General features: G+C 29.9%; 1 protein-coding gene across 3 annotated transcripts; it reads right to left on the bottom strand.

Moving 5' to 3' along the window:
• Positions 1 to 6,799: 6,799 nt before the first annotated feature.
• Positions 6,800 to 15,642, bottom strand: LOC117172840. Of its 3 annotated transcripts, none has more exons than XM_033361089.1 (3): positions 15,543 to 15,642; positions 9,246 to 9,369; positions 6,800 to 8,067 (listed from the first exon to the last, which is right to left on the bottom strand). In XM_033361089.1, the coding sequence occupies exons 2-3, from the start codon at positions 9,301 to 9,303 to the stop codon at positions 7,763 to 7,765; spliced, it is 363 nt and encodes a 120-aa protein (XP_033216980.1). In that variant the 5' UTR covers positions 9,304 to 9,369; positions 15,543 to 15,642; the 3' UTR covers positions 6,800 to 7,762. The 3 variants fall into 3 exon arrangements, with proteins under 3 accessions (XP_033216980.1, XP_033216982.1, XP_033216981.1); XM_033361091.1 differs by lacking the exon at positions 15,543 to 15,642 and adding an exon at positions 13,374 to 13,454; XM_033361090.1 differs by lacking the exon at positions 15,543 to 15,642 and adding an exon at positions 13,187 to 13,319.
• Between the last annotated feature and the right edge of the window lie 1,201 nt (positions 15,643 to 16,843).

The following is a 16,843-nucleotide window of genomic DNA, read 5'->3' on the forward strand; positions in this document are numbered from 1 at the left end:
TGGAAGAGCTGGGGGCACAGCTGCCTTCTGAATTTGGCGTGCCAGAGAGACAGATTGGGTGTAAAGGGTTATGTTGGACCCGTTATGACCCAACCCGTTTCTCTCCTTTGCACCACCCTTTCTTTTTCTCCTTCTTCTTCTTCTTCCTTATTCTAAATTGATTTGGGTGATTCATTTTGGTTCCCACAAGTAGCTAGGAAAATAAAAGTTCCGTCCCGACAGAGTCCCGCATGCAAGGACAAGACTCAGGGAGGACATCCGGTGTCTCCGAGAGGTCGCTAGGATATCTTCTTAACCCGTAGGTGCCAAAGTGCCACGAACACGATCACACTACACCCATAGCTTAGAGGGGTGGTATCATTAAGCGAGAAACTCAATAAATACCCGTTCTAAGGCCATTATACCAACGGAGGACTGTTTCTTCGTCGCTGTGCGCGCCGCATGTCATTCCCATGCCGATAAAAAAACTGAAGATTGGTCCGGTTGGGTATTCGAATCAGCGATCCAGAAGGCCCGTGTTAGCTAGACTCTTTCACTCTTCTATCCTACCACAATCACACATTCCAGAAGGGCCTGTTTATAGGGTTCATCCATACCCATAAACGTGCCGGCCGAGATCCGTTTGACCCCCCAGTCCCACACGTTTAAGCCTCCCGAACAATTAAAAAGTCTCACAGCCCCTAGGGGAGGAGACAATTCAAAGTTTGGACATTTTTCAAAGAATAGGCTTAATTTTGTACTGCTTCAACAAAGAATGTATTTCCAACAAGTTTTTATATAATATTAAAATCGAAATCATTAAAACATTTTAAACAAATTCATTCATATTAAAATATACATTTTATATAGATAAATTTTCAATCGAGCAAGGTATAATCTTAACCAGTCAGTCGAATCATCTAATATACAAGATATGTTATTATGATGATATTTTATTTTCTAACGATAGCGACATGTTTTCAACAAAATACCATTTTACCTAAATATTAATGTTGAAGAAAATTAATTGTGAATGTTAGATCCTTTATTAAAGATAAAACTTTCAACGTTTCGAGAGTACAACACTCTCCTCATCAGGAATAAAACTTAATTAAGGTCCATTTAAGTTGTAAAATTAAAAGAACCATCCTCTTAGGTTCTAATATTCAATTAATTAGTCTGTTAAAAAAGAATAAAAAGATTTTTATCATAAAAATATTGTGAAATTTAATAAGATAGTTATTAAAAATTAAACAACATAAGAAAAAAAACGGAAAATTTGACATTTTGTTAGAAATAAGTTGAGAAAATATAATTCAATTGTTCTGTTACCTGGATGTCCTTTTTGTGTTTGTTAAAAATATTCGTTGTAAAATTTTCGGTTAGGATTGATGTTTCGTCAAAATTGTAAAGAATGTTCAATTGTTTAGCCGTAAAATCATTTTAAAAATTAAGGAGCAGAAATTTGTGTTCTGCTCCATTTTAACGTTTGGTACTGAGAACGTGAAAATAGAGAGAGATGGTTTACAAAGGATAAGATATCATTAGTGTAACTATAATTTCGAAGTATAAGGTTTATTAGGAAAAAATATGAAAAATTGATGATTTCATCTGATTGATTATTTAACTAGTAGGAATAGGAGTATGAAAAAATTGGAAATCAAATTAAAGAATCTAATATTATGTTATATAAAGAACTATAGTGTTTGAAATCAGTTACTACATTCAGGAATTTATCAACTCCATTCTGAATAAAGATGATTTCAGCTACTAATCTTTTAAATTTCTTAGGCTCATGGAGTAGAACTTGCACATTTATCCAGTCTGTTTCATGACCAGTCTGAACCTGGTTTTTTGCTATCACTTTATGGTTTCTTGGACTCTATCTATAATTATCATGGTGTTTTTTAATCCTAGTGTACAGCCATCTTTCAGTTTGACCTATATTGCCAGATTCTATCAACAGATGAAAGTTCTCTTTTTTCATAAAATGTTGTGATGAATTTATAAATATAGGCCTGAGCATGTATCTGTCCTCAGAGTTTTTGATTAATCCAATATTAGATTCTACATCTTTAACAATATTAAACCCGATGTTCTGATTACTTGTGACAAATGATTAACTAAATTTTTCACTCAACCTTAGAACGTCGTTTATTTCATCCGGAATTGTAACATTGCTATAGTTAATTATAATAATTAAAACAGCACAGAATTTACAACATTATATTGATTTTGTAAAATATTGGTATAAATATTAGAAGGTGAAACATTTTTAACTTGATCTTAGTATTTTTAAGAGTATTTTTAAGAAATTCTAACAGTTTAAATCTTTAATCTCGTAATTCAAAAAACTGAGATTTTAAATTATCATACTTTTCGAGAACTATGGGTTGTTTGGAAGAAAAAATAGAACGAAAGGGTATTTTGGTTCACAATACAAAAATCCCAAGAATATATGGTTTACCTAAAGTACATAAACCCAATTGTCCTTTGCGTCCTGTTGTTTCTTTAATTAATTGTTCAACTTCAAAAGTGACAAAACTTTTTAATAACATATTTAAAAAATCCTTAATAATTCCAAAAACAGAAGTAAAAAATTCTTTTGAATCCAAAAACATAATTACTAAACGAACTGTTTCTCTAGATCACATTATGGTTTCACTAGATGCTTCATCTTTATTTACAAATGTTACAATAGAATTAGTTGAAAATAGTATTCTCAGTAGATGGTTAAACATAAAAAATTATACTGACTTACCATTAAATGAATTTGAAAAAGGAATAAAATTCTTAATGACGAAAACAGTTTTCCAAGTTAACAATGATTATTATAGACAGGTTGAAAGTACTGCCATGGGCTCTCCAAATTCATCTGTTTTGGCAGATTTAGTCATACAAAACTTAGAAAATACTGTTATCAATAATTTAGATTTCAATCTACACACATTCTTCAGATATGTTGATGACATTTATGTTGATAACCATTTACTTCAACATAAAATACCCGTGTAGAAATTTTCCTGGTTGGCCCTAATACAACAATGTGTCTGGTCGGATCCCGGCCGAGCTACCCCTGGCTGGGTTTCATGGACAGAGAACCGGACGGGAGCCGGTCGGGCTACAATTTTCTCAAATCACACAGTCCTTGGCCGCCCAGTTACTGGCCGGGCCAACCCTGGTTATATCCCATGGTCGGAAGCCGGCTGGGCACTGGTCAGATTAATGTTTTTATAGAAATCACACATTCTTTAAGAGCCATGATAATATCAAAGACGTGATTATGGATGCTAGATGAATTATTATTTGAAAATTATAATTTAAAGATTACTCAGATCGGTGAAACGAAAATGAGCTTTTTTTAAATTATTAAAAAAAAAATATTACATTTTTTCGCAGAATTTTACATTTTAAATTAAACTGTTATCGATTCTGCTTTGTGCAAGGACAGTAATGATACAATTTTGATAAACTTCTCTATATTCAGACAATATTTAGCCTGTACGATTTCAAATTTACCGCCAAATATAGCGCCTGCTGTATCTGTCGCCTGCATAGACACTCAGTAATTTTCAGTTTCGCATCTGGAACGAGGATGCTGCTTGCACTCACGTCGCGTCGTCTCTTCGAAGTTCGCAAATAAAATCGAGACTCGTGGTTAAAATCAACCTTATTTCAGTAATTAGTTAGAAACCCCCACTTAGTACGCAAGTTATTATTTTTAATTAAAATATAGTATTGTGTATACAGTTTTTTCCTTCTTCTTTCCTAACCTTAAATCACCACGTGGCTTCCAATTGCTATGAGATTCTATCATCAGGGAATAAAATTCGACTTCAAGTTTCTTGCCAGAATTGGTTCATTTGATTTCACTTTTAAAGTTCATCGTAATCTTTACGATGAGCCTTCAAATACATAATAAGTTACCAATTTCTCGCCTGAGGCAACATTTCTTAACCGCCTTTTGGCCGGATTACCCGATCGGATCCCGGCCGGTATTGAATGTGGGATTCGACCAGTTTGCCCGACTTAAAGCGGGGCTATCCGGCTGGGAACCGACCGGACCCCTGATTGGATTCCTACACCGGTAGCTACTGTTAAAAATTTAATTGACACTATGTATAAATTACCACATGAGTCTTTTTACAAAACTAATATTGATTTTATTTAAAATATTTTATTTTTAAATAATTATCCTAAGGAATTTTTTCACGTACATATTAAAGACAAATTAAAAACATTTCAAGAACGCGATATATCACACTTAAAGTTAGGAACAGTAAATTACTTTAGGTCCCAATTTTTCGTGTGCATTCCTTTCCATAGTAGTTTATCGTTTGAAATAATAAGAATTCTGAAAGATTTTTATATTAAAACAGTTTTTAAAGTTGATTCCAAATTCAACAGTTTCATAAAATTAGTTAAAGATGTTTTCGACACTTTTAATTTGACGAACGTAGTTTATAAAATGGAATGTTTAGAATGTGAAAAGTGTTATATAGGTCAAACTGAAAGATCACTGTACACTAGGATTAAAGAACAACATGACAATTTTAGACAGAGTCCAAAAAACCAAAAAGTGATAGCAAAACACCTTGTTCAGATTATTGATGAAATAGACTGGATAAATCTTCAAGTTCTACACCATGAGCCTAATAAGTTTAAAAGATTGGTATTGAGAATTAGACCCTGGGAGGATGGTTCTTTTAATTTTGCAACTTAAATCGACTTTAATGAAGTTTTATTCCTGATGAGGAGAGTGTCATCATCTCCACTAGAAGATAACTGCTATATAAATTTTAACAAAAAATATTAATTTTTCACAGAAATCGTGAATTTTCAATAAAATACGTCAATTTTTCGATCAAATTGTTAAATATTTTAACCAAACAAAAAATAGTTCAATCATCAATCAAAACTTAGTCAAAGAAGGAGCCAAATGCTACAAAGAACAGATAGATGGCCTATAAAGACGTAAATTTATTTTTTAACAAGATCTTAAAACAAAAGATTTGTTATGCTTGTAAAAAATGTACAAAGAAATTTTTTTATACAAAAAAAAGATATATAATAAAAATTGATGACAACGAAAATTGTTGAATAAGAATTTTCTGTGCCGTTGGCGTTTATGCATTTATATACAAAAAAGGATAAATATGTCACGAATTCAATCGAATTTTCAACACTCTGTTTCAATTTTCAACCAAATAGATCATTTTTATACTAGAATGAGCAATTAAAATAAATTGTTTAAAATTTAACAAAAGGAATTTATTTTTGAAAACTAGTTAAACCTCAAGCCAAGTAATTTATATTTTAAACAAAAAATTTAAATTTGTCAAAAAAATAAAAACAGACCGCATGATAAATTCGTAAAAGTTTGAAGATTATATAAATTAAAATCAAAACCAGAGCCTCAGCTGAATTCGGTACGATCGCAGTAACTCATCATTATTGGAAACAGATGCGACAAACACCTCATGTACATTCTATATTTTATCTTGATATCTATTTTCCTTTCCATATACGACACCTGTATTTTAATTCAAATAGTTTATTTTCCAAATAGAAAAGATCAATTTTTAATTTAAAATATCATTTTCATTTTTGAAAAATGGAATAGTTACATTTTCACTTTAAAAAGTCCTTTCTCTAAAAAAAACTTATTTCAAATAAAAAATTAAAATTTTCAACTGAAATGATCAATTTTACAATCAAAAATTAATTTTAAGCTAATTATTCAAATTCAACCGAAGATTTTTTGACATACTTTATTTTTGATACAAGTGAGAAAACAAAAATTACACATTAAACATGGAAAATGACCGAAAAATGGATTTTTAAATTAAGTTTATTTACACAATTATTGATTGTTATTTATCCAAAGGACAGGGTATTTGCTGAATAATATAACGCTAATACCTTATGCAAACGTATTTTTGTTTAAAATACCTGAAGTAATTAGAATTTGTTCAAAAAATTATTCTTAACAATTAAAATTTTTTATTGTTATATAATTTTTGTAAAGGTTTTAGAATTAGTTATTTACACTTCATAGCGTTATAAAACGCTAGGTTTAACAATAAATGAATTTATTTCATTGTTAAATACTTGCAGTGAAATTTTTTTTATAAAATATCAAATTATTTATTATCTTCTATGAATTCAATTAGAGGACGGTTTTTGTCTATAAATGTTTTAATTCAGTGCGAATAAATTAAATATTTATTTATAATAGATTTAATGACAAATGGGACGATGGTCGTGGGGGCTAAAGCGTAGGCTTTGGACCCACTCCTTCGGCTTGCGGGTTCGATTCCCGCCTCGCACTCTGGAAGAGTCTCGGTGGCCCATGCGGTGAACACTAGCCTAGCAAGGGAGTTGTTCATCTCCGGAGAGTCGTGGGACCGGTACCTCTAGAGAAAAAGGTTTTCTCTAAGTACTTAAGGCTGTTGCTCTTGGTGGTTCGGAACCCACCTTAAACTGTAGGTCCCCCTTCCACCACCAAGTAAGTGTGTGGAGGGTGTCTAAAGGAATAGAGAAGGTTTGAGAAAAATGTAAACCCTTAGGGGACACATTAGAAGCTTCCACTAATAGATTTAATGAATTTTTAAATATTCAATAAGCTATTACCCTTAGCGTTATCAGTGCTTCATGGTTGGCCCCTTTTTATAAGGATCAGAATGTGAAAAAATAACCAAGGTTGTAGAAGTACATCGCAAGGTAAAAAATAAAGCTCTGTACCATATTATATCCGTTTATTTCAAATTTGAAAAGTTGTTTGTACATACTACAAAGTAAAAAAAATTTCTTGTTCAAATTACATTTGTTGATCAGAAAATCTTTTATTTGGAAAAAGTAATTTTTTGATTTATGGCTAACAAGAGCAGTAGACCGAAAAGAAATTACAATCACTCTTAATTGTTTAAATACTTCCGTCCGTGATGCACAATTAATTTCTAGAGAAAATTTATACCATTTTACAGTTGTTTAGAAATAAACTTCAATTACTAGGTTTTTATTTTTTAGTGAAGTTGTTTTTTATTGCTCGATTTCAAATTAGTTTGGTCGAGTGAAAACTTGCTTCAGAAATTCACGGTGCACTACACACCGAATTATAGAAAATGTTTGAATTGAGAATAAAAAACTCATTTAAAAGAAACATAATGTCCGAATGTTTTTTTTTAATTGAAAATTTATTAACTTAAAGCACGGAAATAATTTTTTCGACGGCAGACATAACTACTAGCACACCGGTTTTGCTAAATGCTCAATGCTCACGAAGATGGTATGGTGCGTTACTGCGCATGCGTCAAGCAGAGCCAATAAACAGCTATCGTTCACGCATGCGCATCAACACCGCAGGCCCAATTTGAGCAAAATAGTTTGTCGCGTCCGTTTCGCCAAAATCGGTATAACAACTGTGGCAAAGAGACACACAATTGCTGTAGAGTAGGTGACGCCAAAATTCTTTCCGAGTGACCAGTAATCCGTACAATAATTTGTAAATAATTCCGTTTAACCAATGAACCAATATATCCTTTTTCCGACTATGAAATAATACTAAAACTAGAAACTAATAATAATTAACAGTGATTTTATTAACTTATAGACATAATAAATAGTTTAAATATATATTATGTCTATAACATATCTATAAATGTCTGTCAATTAATTTTTTTATTATATCACAGTGGGATGAAAGGAAATATTGGTTTCTCCTTAAGTGAGGGCGGTTATCGACATCAAAAAAGATGAGCCGTCGAAAATATCAATTATTCTTTTAGTGAAGGGTGTGGTCAAAATCGAGATTATATAATTCTGTGTCCGCATCGCTCCAGAACTGATAACCATTAGCGCTCACTTTAACTCTATCGTTGTATCTCTTTAATGCACGCACTATTTTGTTGCTCTCTGATTCTAATATGCAAACCATTACATGACCGTGCAATAGTCCATACTTGGTTAGATTTGTCCCAGTCGTTACGTCGACCATGTCATTAGTTATACTGTACCAGATGCCCTTGTCACCGGGAAGAGTCAAATAACCGTCCTTAAGGACCTGTGTATTGTACTGTGAACCTAATTCTGCAAAAAGAAATAGAATTAGATTAATTTTACTACTTGAAATATTAGATCAGTCATCAACTAAAAATAAATTTGTAACCAAAAAAGGATGATTTTGTGAAAAATAGTTCATTTTTTAACAGAGAAATCAATTTCAAAATTTAAAAATGAATCTTTAAGGCCATGTGACGAGAGGGTCACGTGACCAAACCTGGTCTTCGATTTTTCTTTCCCAACTTACGTCTAAACGAAATAAGGTATCGCTCTGAAAGTTTGGGAAATGAAAGAGGAGGTAATAAAGTCCAGTCTCTGCTTTGTTCCGGTGGAAATTTTGAGAAAAAATTGTTTTTGAAGAAAATGCGAAGGGAAGTTTTCTTTCCCAACTGACGTCCACACGGAATGAGATTTCGTGTTAAAAATTTGGCACGATAAATAGAAAACATACAAGAATTTGTCTCTGGTCCTAAATAATTAGAATAGTGAAAAAAGTTTTTTTTAATTTCTATTTTGGAGAAATACCGACCGTGCTGTTGTCAAATCCCGCAAGCAATTTGCAATGTTGTCAATGGGCTAGTTATGAGGTTTATATTTATCAAAGTGGGACAAAACAACAAAAATCGCTCACGAACATTATGCACCAATAATGCAAAAACTAATGTTTGCACTTGAAATGCAAATAAACATATTTGGTCTGACATACGTATCAGTCTGGTATAAGCTGTGTCAAAGCAGCACTAGCGCAACGAGTAGACAACTTCGAACTTCTTGGGGTCTGTGGGTAAAACAGATTGCATGATTACTGTCAGAGAAAGTTAAAAGTCAAACTTCTGCTGTAAAACCTAAATGTGTCCGTCGATAATTATTATTTGCATAAATAAACTTTTTTCTTCCTCCAACTCTTTGCAAGGCCACAAACGATCCTTTAATATTTATTGGCATTTCTCGAAAAAAATTTCCGCGTTATTTAAACTTTTATTTTTTAATATGGGTGAAAAATATTGATCTTCGGGCTGATTTGATCAGCTGTTACACTCATCCCATGGCCTTAAGTAAACAAATTATTCTTCAATCGAAGAAAATGTAAATGAATTTCGAATCAAAAAATATAACTTTAATTTTTAACGCAAAAATTAGATATTTATAAAAATATATTTCAATTAAGGTATAATTATTATATATGGGTATCTTATTATATTTACCAATGAAGCTGAAGAAAATCGCTAGAGTGAGGAGAGGACCAGCAATATGGATCTTCATTTTCGTTAAATCCAGGATCCTGATCAATAGAGATTGCTGAATTTCGTATAATGAAATAAGAGCTTCCTGCACAAAAAATAAAAACAAAAGTCAATGAAAATATATTTTTTTAAATTGCATTTCATCCAACTCAATAAAAATGATGTTAAAAAACAAGAAAAAGAGCCTATTTCAATTCAGAAATGAAACTTCAAAATAAATAAATTCGTCCTTGAAGTTCAACAAAAATGTAGAAAATGAAGTATATCCTTTTTTCAATTCTTAGAAATTTGCAAAGCAAAATGTTGTTGCTTCAAGTCCAGTAAAAATTGATAAAATTTGATCGCCTTCACTCACTAAAAATAAAAAAAGAGAAGAAGGGTCCTCTTCCAATTTGAGGGGAAATTTCAAAGGGTTTTCAAAAAATAAATTAATGATTTTCGAAGACTACTAATAATAAGATTTAGGAAAAATAAAATTCCCGTGTAGGGTAATTTACAAATAATAAAATTTCCGAATTATGCAAATAAGGCAAAGAATTTGTTGCTTATACAATTTTATTATTATATAATAAAATTTTCTTTTGATTGCATGTAGAAGAAATAATATTTTGATTGAAAAAATATTTTTTCTGGATAACAAATTTCAAGGTTTTTCCTTTTACAGTAGTTATTCCAATAGTAAATTTGAACATACTTTAAACAATTATAACCTCCTAATACTAAATTAGAAGTGAATTAGAAGTCTGTTTACAACAAGATGAAATTATTAATCTTTTAAGACGTCAGATTCTCCACAATCCAAGATTTTCAATCAGTGATGTAAAATATGAGGACAAAGTTTCTATTTTTACCAATGAGCAATCTGATGTTCAAGAGCAAAATTTAAATTTACATTATATCTTTGAAGAAGGTGATAAGAATCTCTGGTTGTTAAAGTCTAAAAAGTAATTCTAAACAAATTATGGAAATAGTAAAAGATATTGAACACTTGTCAAAGAGCTTTTTTGATAAAAATTGTTTGCATTTTAGTAATATTTATCGTAAAATTTACATGAAGATCCGTTAGGTCAATTTAAAAAAGATACTCTCAAGATGTTTGACAATTGAAGAAAGAAAGGACTTCTGGGAAAAGATATAAGATTATTTTTAATTTAATGGGTCTTTTTATAGACAGAAGTTCAGTACTTCCGTAGATTTAGTCATTTCTTCGATTTTAGCAGAAATAGTTACGGAAGATTTGAAGGCTTTTGCATTCAGAAAATTAAATTTTGTTTTGCTTTTTAATTTTCGTTCTGTCGACGATACCTTTTTATGTGTTCCTTTAGCAAAGTTGTGGTTGATTACCTTCTCATTTTTCTTTCTCTTTTGTTATTTTTGTCAAAAATTGAAAAAAAAAGTTTATAATTTTTTCAGATTTCAATAGGTACATTTCTTATTTGTTCTTTGAGGTCCAGATTCTATTTTTGGATTCTTGTTTTTCACGAGTCTGATAAATAGATATTTCTAGAAAAATAATTGAAAATCAGTGATCATCAGTTTTTTACGTTGAGAAAACTAAATTTTCAACTTTCGAAATAGCCAAAAAATGTATTTGTAAATGAAGTTTATTTAAAAAAAGGAGTTTTCATTTTTCAGGAGTTGAGTTTTTACAGGGAAAATTTTTCTTGCGTTTTATATTCGCTCCGCTAATTTTATTTTCGGTTTGAAAATTTTACTATCGCCCTGCTAATTTTATTTTCGCCCCGAAAATTCTACTTTCGCCCTGCTTATTTTACTTTCGCCCTGCTTATTTTACTTTCGCCCGCTGATTTTACTTTCGCCCCGCTAATTTCACTTTCGCCCCGTAAATTTTACTTTCGTCCCGCAAATGCGGTTCTCGGGAAATATGTGCTACTTTCGCCTCTATTATCAGGGGCTAAAGGTGACCATTTCGTTCGCGCGTCGAATAAAATAGCTTAATAGTTTTACTTAAATGCAAAATGTTTTCAATAATTAACATTTATTATAAATAATTTGAATTGAAAACATCCAGTATTTACAAAATTATTTTTTTAACTAAAAATTTCATCATATTATGTTTGATTGAAAATCAATCTTCTTTAGTTAAAGATTTTACTAGTTGTACAAATATTTTGGTATTTTTTTTAAACTTTGTATTTTCTGGTGACTAGTTTACTTTTTTTTTAAATTCGACTATTCTGGGTTTGATTTTTTATTAAATATTAAAATATTTTATTGAGATTTCCAGTAGTTTTTTAACAATCATTTATTTTTAGTAGAAAATTAACTTTTTTAGTTAAAAATTTGTTGTTTTGATTGGAAGTAAGTTTTTTTGTTAAAAAATAATTTTGTGAATTTTGGTTTAAAATTGCACTATTTTGCTATTTTTTCTAGTTGAAAATCATCCATTTTTGACAATTTGACTTTTTTTTGGGTATAAAATTTATCTTCTGGGTTGAAAATTTAATTTTTCGCTTGATTTTTTTTTTGAGCACGCATGCGATTTTAATTCAAATTTAATTTGTGTGGATAAATATTTGGGAAACTTTGTTAAAAACTCGTTTTTTTCAAATAATTGTTTTTACTAAAAGTATAGCTTTTCCATATTCGCTAGTGAATTGTAGAAAATTTACTTTCTCATTAAGTCAAACTGATATCTTTTTTGTAGAATATTCAGTTATTTTGTTGTTCAAATTTCGTATTTTTCATTTACAAATTCATCGGTTTTTCAAATGAAATTTAATCTATTTGCTTTAAAAATCAATTTAATTTTATTTTTAATTCAAGTATTCCGTTAAAAAGTAATCTTTTATGGTATCAGTATAATTTTTTAAAAATAAATAAATGAATTTAAAAATTTTACATTTGTATCTGGATTATTGTCTTATTTTGTTTAAAAATATCCTATGTTAAAAATCATACAACATTAAAATGATGTTTTCAGCCTGTAATTTTGAGGTAAACGCATAAACCTTCAACCAAAAGTAAGTGAATTTTCAACAAAATTGTTAAGTTTTCGATTAAGAAGGTGAATTCCTAATAAGAAAGAAAGAAATTTTCTTATTAAAATAGATGAATTTTTAACCAAATAAATAAATTTCTATGAAAATAGTTGTTTGCAAACAAAAAAAAAAATTGAGAAACTGAAAGTTTGAACTTTCAAAAGAAAAGAATTAAATTTTCGGCCAAATAGTTTGAATTTTGAAATAATGATTCTCTAACTAAATAACACATACCTCATAACAAGTAACACTCTCGGAAAGAACGTAAACGTTTAAGAAACGAAGATTTTTGGAATATAAAGGTAAGACTCAAAGGGTAAAAAAAAACCAGCGAAAATTGCAAAGAATAGCATAAAAAAGTAGATTAAGAAAGAGTCGTTTTGACGCGCGCATACGTGTAATATGTAATATAATTTTAATCTAAAGCCCTGTGTTCCAATTTTATCATAAGGAAAATGACGTAATGCATTCGTAAATTATGGGCGCAATTCATTAGCAAAATAGCACACGTAGTGGGGGAATCACAATCAGTATGTGTGCTGTACGTGTGATGACGTTTTAATAGGAGTGTAAACTTATCGGACGGCAAGTTAACGAACTTGTACAGTATTAGAAACACTTTGACATTTCAAAAAAAAAAAAAAATTATTTCATGGTCTAGCCTATAACCGCTCCGCTGAAAGTTTTTTCAAAACTTCCTCGCACGTGGAAAATTTAATGTCACAGATTTGACACAGCACAAATAATTATTAACTTTCATTAAACAAACATTTGAACGTTCTTAATCACTCGACCGGTTATTCGATCCGCGTCTTTAATTTTTGACCAATTTTCTTCGGATTTTCAGAACAACTTCTACTTGGTATCACTTCTGCTTTCCACGCCCTCACTTCTCCTTACTTTCCCTTATTTCACCTCCTCTACTTTCTTTCTCTGCTTTCCGTCTACTTTCTATCCTCTTTTTTTCTCACTCCTCACTTTCTCATTTCCTCTATTCCACGCACGGCCTCCCTATTTGACACTCCGTTTCTACTACTTCCGTTAACTACTACCCAACTCTAGCCTTGACTTCCCGTCTCCTACTCACTGTCAATAATCATTTCCACTAATTTCCACTCATTTCCACTGATTTCTCCTTGTCCCGAGAATTTCGCTTCCCTCTCCGCCCTCGTTCCCGTTTATCCCACCTACTTTTTAGTCCCTCGCTTTCCACAATTTCCCTCTCCCTATTCCTCCTACCCGATCCTCGTTCCCCCTCTTCTCGCTTCCGCTAACTCCTCCTACTTTCTCATCTTGTAAGGTTTCCGAAAAAGAAAAAAGTTTTTTGTTTGTTTCTGATCTCGAATTTGAGTTATGCATTTATTTTTCTTATCAAACCCCAAACCCCTTCCAGAATGTTCCAAAAACCGTCCTCTAAACCAGGATCAACCATATGGCAGTATATTGACCGTAAATATTAATCTTCTGTATGAGCATTTTATCACGTATCATTTTTAATGGTTAAATCAAAAATCTTTATGTACGTTTCATCAATTAATAATTGTTTAAACAATTTTATTTGTTTCACAAAAAATATTTTCAGATTTTCTCAAACAATATCGATGCACTCTGAACTAGATAAAGAAGATCGATTCAATTTTTTTTTTAATTGCTTTAACACTGTTTATTTCTTCTATGTAACTTTTGACTGGAATCTGGCTGAAAATTAGAGTTTTTTTTTATAAGTATCCACTAAAGTTCAATAAATCCTGTTATGCCTAGAATTTTCACTATTCGCATTTTCAAGTTTAAACAATTTCCATTCTTTTAAACCATTTTTTTTTACAACGTGTGAAAAATTAGTACATTCTCTGAGTTTTATAAACTACGCAATAACTTCAAATCAAAAATTAATGCAGGAGATTTATTTTATTTTTAATTATGGTATTAAAATTTTGTTACCTTACTACTATTCGTAAGATTTTCATGAAATGTCCTTAATAATTAAGTTTTTTCAATTTTTTTTTTTTATTTTAAGCAAAATATAAATGATTCAAAAATAATTTGAAATTGTAAAAGATTTCAAAAATATTTACCAATTGTGGATTTTTCAAGTTTTATAAAAATATTTAAAAGCTTTTTAAGAATCTTCGAAGTTTTCAGAAAACTAAAAAATTGTCGTTTAAGAAAGAAAATGGAAATAGTGTTTTACTTTTAACAAATAGTTCTAATAAAAAACTCCAAATGATTCCAAAACATTTCAAACGGTTTTATAAATTTTCGAATTTGTATATGAGAGATTTTTAAACAAAAATTTATTGTAACTAGTGTGACATGTTTGAGTGTTTTTTTTTGTTTCAAATTCATTTTTCTGGTTTCAAATTAAACTATTTTGCTAAACTGTCATTACATTTGATTAGAAATTCCAAATGGTTTGTAGAAAATTCGTCTATTTGCCTTGAAAAATCAATTCTTCAATTTTTCAATCTTTTTTGGTTTAGTTAACAATTCATTTATTTGCCTAAGAATTAAACTATTTTGTAAAAAAATCTCGTTTTTGATTGAAAATTCGTGTATTTCGTGTTGAATTTGTATGTTGTAGAAACTTCGCTTTCTTTGTGTAGATATGATCTTATCAGTCAAAATTTCAAAAATAAAAATAATGTTTTTTTTTCAAAGTTTATTTTGATGTTTAAAATTTCACCTTTTAAAAATGAATCAAATTTGTTCACAATTCATTACTTTGCTTGGAAAATCAAATATTCTTGTGTTTATTTAAAAATTCATATATTTGTTTAAATATTTATCCTGCTAGTTACAAATATATTTTGTTCTTAGAAATTATTACTATTTTGTCCAAAATTCGTCGATTGTTGCAGAAAATGAATCTTTTTTTTTAAAAGTTATTCGTCTTCGTCAATAATTCAACTTTTCACTTTAAAATTCAACTGTTTGTTCAAAAACTCATTTTTTAAAATATTAATATCTAATTTCGTTGGATTTTTTTCTTGATCTATTTTCTTAAAAATCAATCTTTTTTAGTACGAAATTATTCTCATTGGTCATATCAAAATAGTAGAAGCATCAATTAAACTTTTTAATATCCCTGGAAGAGATACAATTTTTTTTAAATATGCATACATTTTTCAGATGTATCCATCGACTTTTTTTAGCTTTATATTTCAGGTAAAAACTGAAATTATTATCGAATCCCTACAATTCTTTTAATTGGGTTACAGTAAAATTGAAATTATTTCAATACTCAAAGAGAACGCACCTTTTAGACTTCCGAATTCTTTTCCTTTACTTGCTGCTTTCGACAAGAAACTGAACAAATGTATCTCGCATAGTGAAAAAGTAATAAAAATAATATTCGAATGTTTTAATAGCGTTGTAATAGATTTGGAAATTTTGCGATAACGCGTACATTTTTTAGAAGTAAAAAGTGTTATTGCACAATAAATTTAACAGAGATTAGGAATTTTCGTAAAAAATCGTATATTTTTTGCAGATTCTTTTTTATCATGCGTTCATTACTTAGAAATAAAAATTCTATTGTGTAATAAAATTTTATAGAAAAATAATTATTCCGTCGCAGCAATTAAAAAAATTTTGAAACATACAGCTTGGACAGAGATTGAAAGAAAATAAGAACAAAGTTTACATATTTTTTTATTGTCAACTGTTTTATTGTGCTATAAAATTTATTAGAAAAGTGCTACCTATACGTAGTTGTAAAATATTATTTTGCAAAAAGTTTAAAAATTATCAAATTCAAGAATTAGTGATGGATTGGAATTTTTTGAGAAACTAATTCTGACATTTTTTGTACTTGGGGAATTCATCAAAAACATAAAAATGTTGACTAAAAAATTGTACCAAAAAAAATATCTTCTCTTAATGGTGCGAATCTAAAAAATTATTCTGTGCTTTTTTGATGTTTCAAATTCTAAAATTATTTTTTACAAATTAAACAAAACTTAAGCGTCCTATAAGACAATGATTTGGAACAATTTTTTTTGATACTTTAATTTTATTTTTGATCATAACCATAAAAGTATTCTTAGAATATACTCCAGTAAAATGCTACGAAAAATCGTGTGTTTTGCGCTGCCATACAGTGGTCAAAAATCGGAAAAAGATGGTAAAAATTATAAAATGTTCATAAAATCGGCCAAATTCGATTACTTACGGGTTTTCGAGGTCGCTGATTTCGAATCCTATGTAAAAAATTCCGAAAACAAAATGGCGGATCCAATATTGTGGACGAGTATGCTAAATAAACGTTCGATTATTTTAAAATTGGTACAGTTGGATTTTAAAGGTCGCTGATTGCGAATCTGAATTCAGAAATTATAAATATTAAAATTCAAGATGGCGCATTCAAGGTGACGGTTCCAAAATTTTGAAAACAGAGATATACGAGCTTGAAGAGTTTTTGGAGACGCTGCTTGCGAATTTCGAGTTACTAAATTAAAATTAAAATTATTCAATCAAATTTAGTTTACATTGATACGTAAATCTTCGAAATCGTAGATGAGATTTCAAATACTTTGATTTCAATAATGTAAGCATTTA

This window comes from Belonocnema kinseyi, chromosome 5, assembly GCF_010883055.1.
Source record: "Belonocnema kinseyi isolate 2016_QV_RU_SX_M_011 chromosome 5, B_treatae_v1, whole genome shotgun sequence".
Classification (NCBI taxonomy): Eukaryota; Metazoa; Arthropoda; class Insecta; order Hymenoptera; family Cynipidae; genus Belonocnema; species Belonocnema kinseyi.